Source organism: Aethalodelphis obliquidens, unplaced genomic scaffold, assembly GCF_003676395.1.
Source record: "Aethalodelphis obliquidens isolate GAN/ISIS:26980383/991018 unplaced genomic scaffold, ASM367639v1 scaffold4, whole genome shotgun sequence".
Lineage (NCBI taxonomy): Eukaryota > Metazoa > Chordata > Mammalia > Artiodactyla > Delphinidae > Aethalodelphis > Aethalodelphis obliquidens.
Window position 1 is genome coordinate 61,743,340 of NW_020837948.1, and position 11,313 is coordinate 61,754,652.

At 40.9% G+C, this 11,313-nt stretch overlaps 1 protein-coding gene across 1 annotated transcript; it reads left to right on the forward strand.

Moving 5' to 3' along the window:
* Window positions 1–3,917: 3,917 nt before the first annotated feature.
* SERF1B (small EDRK-rich factor 1B) lies at window positions 3,918–7,549 on the forward strand. The gene is made up of 3 exons (XM_027100895.1): window positions 3,918–4,128; window positions 4,926–5,034; window positions 7,283–7,549. Exons 1-3 carry the CDS (start codon window positions 4,122–4,124, stop codon window positions 7,353–7,355), a joined length of 189 nt encoding a protein of 62 aa, XP_026956696.1. The 5' UTR covers window positions 3,918–4,121; the 3' UTR covers window positions 7,356–7,549.
* The last annotated feature ends 3,764 nt before the right edge of the window (window positions 7,550–11,313 follow it).

Sequence of the window (11,313 nt, forward strand, 5' to 3'; positions counted from 1 at the left end):
GGAACTAAGATCCCTCAAGCTGCGCGGCGAGGGGGGGCTGAGGGTGGGGGGGATGAGAATGCAGGCAAAAACAAAAACAAATTGCTGGCTTTTTTTTTTTTTTTAACAGGGTCCGGTAGAACGCTGCCTGTTCATCAGCGCATCCCTAAGGCTTAAAAATTCTAAAACGAGGGGCTTCCCTGGTGGCGCAGTGGTTAAGAATCTGCCTTCCAATGCAAGGGACACGGGTTCGAGCCCTGAGCCCTGGCGGGGGAAGATCCCTGTGCGCCACAACTACTGAGCCTGAGCTCTAGAGCTCGTGAGCCACAACTACTGAGCCCCTGTGCCACAACTACTGAAGCCCGCGCACCTAGAGCCCGTGCTCCGCAACAAGAGAAGCCCTCACACCACAACGAAGAGTAGACCCCGCTCACTGCCAACTAGAGAAAGCCCAAGCACAGCAACGAAGACCCAACACAGCCATGAATAAATAAATATATATTTTTAAAAATTCTAAAATGAGTAGAACATAGATTAGAAATTAAAGTGTGAAGAAAGTGATAATAGATAACTCCTAGGAAGGGAACTGAGTTCCTGGGAAACACATCGTGGGAAAAAAGAACATTCACTGTATATCCTTGTTTACTTTTTAATGTGAATGTAATACCTGTTCAAAAATTATTATAGTTAATGGGAATTCCCTGGCGGTCCAGTGGCTAGGACTCCGCGCTTTCAGTGCTGAGGGTATGGGTTCCATCCCTGATCAGGAAACAGGTCCCGCAAGCCCTGCGGCACAGCCAAAAGTTTAAAAAGAAGAAAAAAAGGAAAAAAATATGGTTAAAACTTTGTAAATTTTTTTAAAAATATGTTATTAGGCTCATTTTGGGAGAAACATGGAACTTTTTAAATATATATATATATTTCTAATTTATTTTGCTGCACTGGGTCTTAGTTGCTGCACTCGGGATCGTCATTGTGGTATGCGGGATCTTAACTGGTGGCATGCATGCAGCATCTAGTTCCCTGACCAGGGATCGAACCCTGGGCCCCCTGCAGTGGGAGCTCAGAGTCTTACCCACTGGACCACCAGGCTAGTCCCAAAACTTTGTAAATTAACGTGAGCATTCTTAATCTGCTTCAGGAGAGAGCAACTGAGCAATAAGCAAGACATTCTGTGTGGGAAAGGAAAATTCAACAAATGAACAAGATAATTTAAGAATTATTAAATGCCATGAAAGAAATTTATAGGGTGATATGACAGAGGTTAATGGGAGGCTGGTTTACTTTATGTAGGGTGGTTAGGGAAGTCCTCTATGATGAGAGGAAAAATGTCCAGAGATGAGGCTGACTCTAGAGATTATGGGCCAGTGTTTGAACCAGTAGTACAATTCCCCTGATGCATAGAAAACAAAGGCCTGACTTCCTTCTTGGAAGGAGAAGAAAATTCTACAAGAACATCCTGCTACATTAATGACAAAATGTCAAAGGAATAAAATCCCGAACTGATTGAAGAGATTGCTAGGTCCAGAAGGAGAAAGAAGAGAGACAAGTGTTTTTAAGAGTAGGAAAGCAAGGCTGAAAGTACAGAGAGAAAAGATTCTTTCAAGACTGGGAAGGAAATGGAGGTCTGTGGGCTCCCTCCAGTACTCTGGAGAGAGAATAGGACCTCAAACACACCTAAGGAAGCTCAAGGACCTGAGAAAAATAACCCCTGCTGCAGATATCTCAGGAATCTTGGCGCTACTGCCAGAACCGTACAGCTTTGAACAACATATTCCAGTATAGACTGAAGACATAAGGCCTTTCCCCAAACGCTCTGTTTCACCTAAGAGTCTATGGTATTCCCACATTTCTGCAGGTAAAGAAGTAAATAATGACTAGGATTTAATTTCCTATTTGTAAAGGGATGGGAACAGAGTCAGATTCAATTTTACTATTTAACATAAAATCATAAGCTATTTGTTACACATCCCAAGTTTGTACAGTGTTTTTTTTCGAATTTTTGAATTTTATTTTATTTACTTTTTTATAGCAGGTTCTTATTAGTCATCAATTTTATACACATCAGTGTATACATGTCAATCCCAATCGCCCAATTCATCATTTTAAAATAATTCTGAGACTCGCGTTTTGATCGTGGCTCAGCTCACGGCTAGCTGTGTGACCTTGGGCGGTCACATAATTCCTCCTAGTTTGTACAGTCTTAACGGCATCATAGTAATTTTAAAAGTCTCTAGTTTTCTCTGGCAGACACACCCAACATTTCTTGTATACATGGGATACATCATGTGTATCCCTACAACTCAAAAACTGTATTTTCGGTTGCAAAGAAAAAGCTCAGTTAGACTCTTAAGACCACATACAGAAACAACTCTACTTAAGTTCAATCCCAAACTCCTTCCCTCCCTTCCTCTTTAGATGGTCTCTTTATCTCTATAAAGAGCCTGGCCAGAAAGTCAATCTTTCCCCTGCTCAAGTTACTGCAGAAGAGGTCCCTAAGTGGAGACACCTGGCCTGTAAGCAGTATTGAGGAGGAGGGGTGGGACATAGGGAGAGTGATAAGCATGAAAGGCTCTCTGAGGTTGAAAGAATGATGACAAGTATAGCTAGTATGTTGAGTGTTATCCTGTGCTGGGCACTTACTACTTCACATATATTAATTTGATTAATGAAGGAGGTACAGTTACCTCCCCATTTTACTAGTAAGGAAGCTTTAATGCAATGAAATGACATTCCCAAATTCACACAACTACTCATTGGGAGAGCTGGGCTTTCAACCCAGACATTCCATCTCCAACACCCTCAGGTAATTTTTATGAGATGAAATAAAAATTGTTGAAGCTTGGTCTTATATACTTGGAAGTCCATTATAGTATTTTCTATACTTTTGTATATGTTTGAAATCTTCCAAATTAAAAACTTAAAAAAAAAAAAAGGGTGATTTCAGGGTGTCCAGACTAACTCTACACATTTCTCAGTTTGTAATAATTAACGGAATAGATGAAGAAAATAAGTATCAAGCATCTTTACACGTCTGTTTCTAGCAATGGCAGATGCTCCATAGCTTTTACATAGGTTTAAGGTTATTCTGGGCTATTCTGAATTCGTGGTAAGACTGCATTCCCTAGCATTCTCTCCCCATCACACAACCCAGGCACAGAGCCACAGAACTCCTAAAGTACTGTCGACCGTGACAAGCGCACTGGGATCAAACGGGAAATGAACAGACTTTAGAGTCCGTTTTAAATTTGAATCTTATTTCTACCCGTCCCTACCTATGAGGTCAGCGCTTCTGGTCTCAGAGTCTCAGTCGCCTGTTTCGTAAAATGAGAACAATGAAGTCTACCTTGCAGGCTTGGTGCGTGAATAAAGAAGGAAAATATGGGGCTCCCCTGGTGGCGCAGTGGTTGAGAGTCCGCCTGCCGATGCAGGGGACACGGGTTCGTGCCCCGGTCGGGGAAGATCCCACATGCCGCGGAGCGGCTGGGCCCGTGAGCCATGGCCAATGAGCCTGCGCGTCCGGAGCCTGTGCTCCGCAACGGGAGAGGCCACAACAGTGAAAGGCCCACGTATCGCCAAAAAAAAAAAAAAAAAAGGAAACTATGAAGGGCCAACACTGGCTTTCAAAGAGTTAACCCTCAATCTGTTCTGTCCCCGCCTCTGCAACGGGATGTAAAAAAGCTAACTTTCCTTTTCGAAAAGTTAGATATTGTAGCGTTTAACATCGTTATCAAAAAAATAGGGGCTGGCTAAGTCCCAGTGACCGGTATACACAGGGAAAATCCACACACGTCCATGCCTCGCTCAGACACAGGGCTCGCTTTCTCGACTCTAGCAAACTTAAACGGCCGAAACGCCCCGGGGACGGATGACTAACCCCGGAGCTGCGGCTCCTGGGCCCTAGTCGGGCACCGCCCCGCCCCCCCCCCACCGGCTACGCACGCGCAGTCACTCGCCGGCCACGGCGACTGCTGTTGTCTGGCTTCGTTGGGCTGGGCCGTCCACCGAGCACAGGCGTGTCCCTGCTGAGGGCCCGCGCGGGCTTAGGCTTCCAGATCGACGGGTGGGGACGGCCGCTGAGCGTGCGAACAAGTCTTTGCTTTTCCGAGTCGCACTTTCCCAGGCTCGGTCCGGTGGTCAACATGGCCCGTGAGTATGCGGACGGGTAGGGGAAGCGGCGGGGAGCGTCCGGCGAGGAAGTAGAGCTCCAAGGCGCGGCGGGCGGGCAGACTGGGGCCAGCTGGTGAAACCCCTTACGTCCGGCGCGGTGGTGACCCGGTTTTTAGTCAGCGGAGGGAGAGGGACGGTTGGCTCCGGTCCGGCCTGAAAGGTCGGGCAGGTGCCTGCCCCTCGGGTGCGAGTTTACACGGTAAGGAACACCTCCCCGGTGGTGAGGTGTGTGGAGCCCCGGGAGGGATCCTGGTCTGGAGGTGGTTTATAGCTGGTACTTAATACTTAATTAAGGTCATGAGGCCTAAGGAGGACAGGGAACTCTAAGTCTCCTCTCTAGTTCTTTTGTTTGGCCCTCGAAGGTAATGTTTTACAAGCATCTGTAATGCTCGCTTAACAGTTGAATTATGATGGGCCAACGTGTGTGTGCGAGGTGTAATCTGTGGTGTATCTTTCTCTCTTCACCCACACCTCTCAAAAGCCAGAACTTATTTTGGAATACTGGCCCATAGAGACAGACGATTGGAACGCCTCCTTTAAGAGATCTGGTGTTTATAGCCAGTGAACACCTTAACTGGTATCATAATACTGTTAGGAACTTTAGTGTTTACGTTTAAGCTTCCTCCTTGTCGTCAGATCCCTGGAACACCATTCAGTGCAGTACTCTGCTGGCTTATCTCTTAAAAAGCAAACTTCAGATGCATTTAAATAAGACCCTTAGAATGGAATTATTAATTTTGGAGATGGAAAAATAACATCACTATTTCTCTTTGTAGGTGGAAATCAACGAGAACTTGCCCGCCAGAAAAACATGAAGAAATCCCAGGAAATTAGTAAGGGAAAAAGAAAAGAGGATAGCTTGACTGCCTCTCAGAGGAAACAGAGGTGAGTTATGCTAAAGGAATTCTCAAGTCACAGAAGTTTTCATTTTAGAGAATGGAAAGCAGTTTTAAAATCCTTAGTAGAACTAGGCCTGCAAGGAAGGGGTAACAGCTGCATATCTGTTGTGTGCCAGGCATACTAAAATTATAAGCGATAGTCATTATCCCAACCCATGGATGAAGAATTTAAAGCTCTCAAGCTATAATTTGTCTTGCAGAGAATCTCATGCAACTCCACCACAACCATAAGAATTTCATTTAGCTTCCATGTGCAAGGCATTGTTAGGTGCTGAGGGTAAACATTTTGCAAGCAGACATCCTACTCATACTACACTGGGTGACAGGTCACCAATTATATTGATAACTTCTGAAAGAGACACAAAGTATATGTAGTTATACTGACTTCTGAAGATCCATTGGATTGGAGAGAATGCAGGTGCACTGCCTTGACATACAAGTGACAATACAAAACTGCTACAGAAATATCAATACTTTGAGACTACAGCTTAAGTTTTTTTAAAAAAAGCATTCATGTTTCTAAAACAAGTTAGCCAAATTTCATTTTATTCTAAAATCAAATTTTGTTGTTCATGTGAAACTCGGAGGCCAGGTGAAGAATTGACTACACAGGCTCCATCGTGGCTTCTCTGTGGTCCTCAAGGCTGGCTGCACATTAGAACCACCTGGGAAAACTTGATGTCTGCTCAAGCCTGTGCCTTACACCCAGCCCTGAATTAATTGGTGTGGGGCTGGACATTAAAAGGTGCTCTAGGTAAATTTTATTATACTTAAGTTAAACCTGACTTTAAAAGCTCCCCAGGTGATTCTGATATGCAGTCAGAATTTAATGAAGTTGAAGCCCTTAATTACCACTTCACACTGTCTTTCTATTGACATTTATTGTTAAAGTGATAAGCTTTGCTTTAAATTTGTTTACTTACATTGGAGTAGAAGTGAACCAATCAGTGGAATGGTACAGATCAGTAACCCTGAAATAATATTTTTATTGAGAAACTTAGTGTAGTTTGGCTCAGTGATAGTCACTGCTTAATGACTACCCACTGCTTACAAAGCTCTGTGCTAGATGCTCTATATTTATTACCTCTATTCATCATAATTGTGAAAAGTGCTATTAGCCCCAATACATGCAATGAGAGACTGGGGCTCTGAACTTCAGTAACATTACTAAGATCACACAGCAAGCACAGCAGAGTTTGGTTACAAACAGAAAAATAACTATTACTGTTTTTATTCAGGACACCTCATTTTTTTTGTAGCTGTCTTGTTTTTCCTTCCTTCTCATTCCTTGTTTTTGCTATTGGCCTCTCAGAAATGTCTTACTAACATGGACAGAGCTACTCATCCTGAATTAAAATCTAACACTAAATATATGCAATAATAACATAGGAAAGAGCCTGGTCTTTGAAATTGGACAGACCTTAGTTTTTTGTGTGATTTGGGGCACATTATTTAGCTCTAAGCCTTTAACTTTTTTTTTAAATCTGAAACATAGGGACAATAACTCAAAGTTGTCGTGGGACTTAATCCAGAGCCAGCAAAGTGCCTGGCACATAGTAGGTGTTGAATACATAGCCATTTAATATATTTTTTAATATGGGCTCATGGACCATCCAGCCCAGGTAATCTGGTTTTAGTTCACAGTATGTGAAGGTTCAGCCAGAGACACAAAGGGTTAAGAAAATGCCCTGAATATCCTGCTTTTGGGCTTGTAAGAAACTGAATAGATTCATAACATCTATGTTCTAACCCTAGGTACCACTTAGGATATCTAGAAGATTTCTGAAATGCCCCTTCATTCACAAAAAAATTTATAGTGAATTAACTTTGTTGACAACCAAGATTAATTGCCATTATTTCTACATATAGCTGCCTCATGTCAGATGGTATGCTTGTGTGTGTGTGTGTGTGTGTGTGTGTGTGTGTGTGTGTGTGTGTTCCTCAGAACAACCTGATATGTATTACTCTAATTTTGAAAAGACTTGGAGGTCATTTATCCAAGGTCATGACAACAGTACAGATTGTATTCAAAATAAGATCTGACTTCAAAGCCTTTCCATTCTTCACCTTCTATCTTCACCATTCTATCTCCATCCATGAAAATGGAAAGACATGAAAGTTTATATCTTCTTTTAAATTGTTTTCTAATATACTGAATGGATTATTGTAGAAAACAAATGAGAACATAAAATCAGTTTTCCTGTAACAACTTACAGCCTTTTCCCCCCATATAGGGACTCTGAGATCATGCAACAAAAGCAGAAGGCAGCCAATGAGAAGAAGTCTATGCAGACAAGAGAAAAATGATGACTATTTGGAAAACCTGGGTGCTGCTGCTAACTAAGTGTATCATAAGCTCTATGATCAAGATTTTGTAGAGTGAACAGCCAGTACATATGTTATATCCTTGTAAAACTATTTTAAACTATACCTTTCAGCCTGACTTATTGTGATGTTTCAGAACCGTTCTTCAAAGAATAAAACACTAACCGTGCATGTGACATATTGGTGAACATTGTTTTTTATCACCAGTGAGCATTTATACAATTTATTAGAGAGGTAATATCAGGTAACAGGATATTGTATATAAATCTAGAATCTTTGTCATAAACTTTGTTAAAGTATATCTTTAAAGTCAACTTTATTGTATAATAGAATTTAAGATACATTTATCTAATTTTGCTTTGTAATCAACTAGTTTGCTTGAAAAATTTACAAAAAATAGTAAAACCCACCTGGAATAGCAACTAAATGAACATAAACTAAATGAGGTCTCAGTAAGAGTTCTACTTACAGCTTTAAAATTTTCTGGAATAAGTGCCTTTTTTTAAAAAAGAATTTCTTTTTTATTTTTAAAGAAATTTATTTTATTTTTGGCTGTGTTGGTTTTTCATTGCTGCATGTGGGCTTTCTCTAGTTGCGGCGAATGGGGGCTCCTCTTCGTTGCGGTGCGCCGGCTTTTCATTGCAGTGGCTTCTCTTGTTGCAGAGCATGGGCTCTATGCATGCGGGTTCAGTAGTTGTGGCATGTGGGCTCAGTAGTTATGGCTCGCGGGCCCTAGAGCACAGGCTCAGTAGTTGTGGCACATGGGCTTAGTTGCTCCGCAGCATGTGGGATCTTCCCAGAACAGGGCTCGAATCCATGTCCCCTGAGTTGGCAGGTGGATTCTTAACCACTGCACCACTAGGGGAGCCCCTGCCTTATTTTTTCTTAATAGAGTTTATTTTATAGAGCAAAATTAGGGTCACAAAAAAATTTAGATTTCTCATCTACCCCCTGGCCCTACTCATACATAGCCTCCCCATTATGAACATCCCCTACCAGAGTAGTACCCTTGCTGTAACTGATGAACCTACATTGACACATCATTATCACCCAAAGTACATAGTTTACATTAGGATTCACTCTTTGCCTTCTAAGAGTGCCTTTTTTGTGTGTGTGTGGATATGTTAATGTTTTTTGTTTTTAGTTGAAGTATAATTGACTTAGAATATTAGTTTCGGGCTTCCCTGGTGGCGCAGTGGTTGAGAGTCCCCCTGCTGGTGCGGGGGACACGGGTTCATGCCCTGGTCCGGGAGGATCCCACATGCCGCGGAGCGGCTAGGCCCGTGGGCCATGGCCGCTGAGCCTGCGCGTCTGGAGCCTGTGCTCAGCGACGGGAGAGGCCATGGCAGTGAGAGGCCCGTGTACCACAAAAAAAAAAAAAAAAAAGAATATTAGTTTCAGGTGTGCAACATAGTGATTCAATGTTTTTATACATTACAAAGTGATCACCACAATGTCTAGTCACCATCACCACAAAAAGTTACTATAGTATTATTGACTATATTCCCTATGCTGTACATTATATCCCCGTGACTTTTTTATTTTATAGCTAAGTTTGTATCTCTTAATCTTTTTCCCTTATTTTGTCCATTTTCCCACCTTCCTCCACTCTGGTGACACCAGTTTGTTCTCTGTACCTGTGAGTGAATTTCTGTTTGTTCATTTGTTTTGTTTTTTAGATTCCACATGTAAGTGAAACCATATGGTATTTGTCTTTCTCCGTCTGGCTTATTTCACTTAGCATAATACTCTCTGTGTCCATTCATGTTGTCACAAATGGTAAGATTTCATTCTTTTTTATTGCTGAGTAATATTCCATTGTATATGTGTACATATACACCACAGCTCCTTTATCCATCTCTCAAGGGACAGTTAGGTTGCTTCCATATCTTGGTCGTTGTAAGTGTTGCAATGAACATAGGGATAGATAAATCTTTTCAAATTAGTGTGTTTGTTTTCTTCAGATACGTTTAATTTTTTGAGGAACCTCCATACTGTTTTGCATTGTGACTATACCAATTTACGTTCCCACCAACAGTACACAAGAGTTCCCTTTTCTCCACATCCTCACCAACGCTCATTATTTCTTTTTGATAAAAGTCATTCTGACAAGTGTGAGATGATATCTCATTGTGGTTTTGATTTTCATTTTCCTGATGATTAGTGGTGGTAGGCTTCTTTTCATGGACTGGTTGGCCATCTGTATGTCTTTGGAAAAATATCTATTCAGACCCTCTGACCATTTTTTAATCATATTGTTTCTTTTTTTTTATATTGAGTTGTGTAAGTTCTCTCTGTATTTTTTATATTAACCCCTTATTGGACATATCATTTGCAAATATCTTCTCCCATTCAGCCTTTCAGGATGTTGCCTTTTGATTTTGTTGATGGTTTCCTTTGCCATGCAAAAGCTTTTTAGTTTGGTGTAGTCCCATTTGTTTATTTTTGTTTTTTGGGGGTTTTTTTGGCTGTGCTATGTGGCTTGTGGGATCTTAGTTCCCCAACCAGGGAATGAACCTACACAGAAAGCACAGAGTCCTAATCACTGGACCGCCAGGGAATTCCCTGTTTATTTTTGCTTTTGTTGCCCTTGTCTGAGGAGACGGATCCAAAAAAGTACTGCTAATTCTGATGTGAAATATCATACATAGTGCCTATATTTTCTTCTAAGAGATTTGTGGTTTCATGTCTTACATTTAAGTCTTTAATCTGTTTTGAGTTTATTTTCATACATGGTGTAAAAAAGTCTAGTTTCATTCTTTTACATATAACTCTACAGTTTTGCCACCACGACTTATTGAAGAGTCTATCTTTCCCCTATTTTGTATTCTTGCCACCTTTGTTGTACATTAATTGTGCATTTAAGTGTGGGTTCATTTCTGGGCTGTGTATTCTGTTCAGTTGATCTATATGTCTGTTTTTGTGCCAGTACCATACTGTTTTGATGACTGGAACTTAGTAGTATAGTTTGAAATCAGGGACCATGATACCTTCAACCTTTCTTTCTCAAGATTGCTTTGGCTATTTGAGGTTAAGATTTGTTCTTTTTCTGTGAAAAATGCAATGGGTGTTTTGATAAGGATTGCACTGAATCTGTAGATTGCTTTTGGTGTTATGGACATTTTGACAATAATAATTCTTCCAATCCATGAACACAGAATAGCTTTCTATTTATTTGAGTTGCCTGCAATTTTATTCATCAGTGTTTTACAGTTTTCAGAGCACAGGTCTTTCATCTCCTTGAGCAAATTAATTCCTAGGTATTTTATTCTTTGTGATGCAATTCCAAATGAATTATTTTCTTAATTTCTCTGTCTGCTAATTCATTATTAAGGTATAAAAATGCAACAGGTTTCTGTATATTCATTCTGTATCCTGAAACTATACTAAATTTTTTTTAGTTCTAATAGTCTTTTTGCTGGTATCTTTAAGGTTTTCTATATATAGTATAATGCCGTCTGCAAATAGCGACAGTTTTATTTCTTCCTGTCCAGTTTGGTTGACTTTTTGTTTGTTTTTTGTCTGTGCTGCACAGCATGTGGGATCCTAGTTCCCCAACCAGGGATCAAACCCACACCCCCTGCAGTGGAAGCACAGAGTGTTAACCACTGGACCACCAGGGAGGTCCTTGGATGACTTTTATTTATTTTCTTGTCTGATTGCTCTGACTGGGATGTCTAACTATGTTGAATAACAGTGGCAAGAGTGTCCTTGTCTTGTTCTCAATTTTAGAGGAAAAGCTTTCAGCTTTCCAGTATTGTGTATGAAGTTAGCTATGAGTTTGTCATATATGGCCTTAATTATGTTGAGGTATGTTCCCTCTGTAACCACTTTGTTGCGAGCTTTTATCATAAATGGATGTTGAATTTTTCTTAACAGCTTTTTCTGCAGCTACTTATATGATTTTTATTTTTCAATTTGTTAATATGATATATAACAT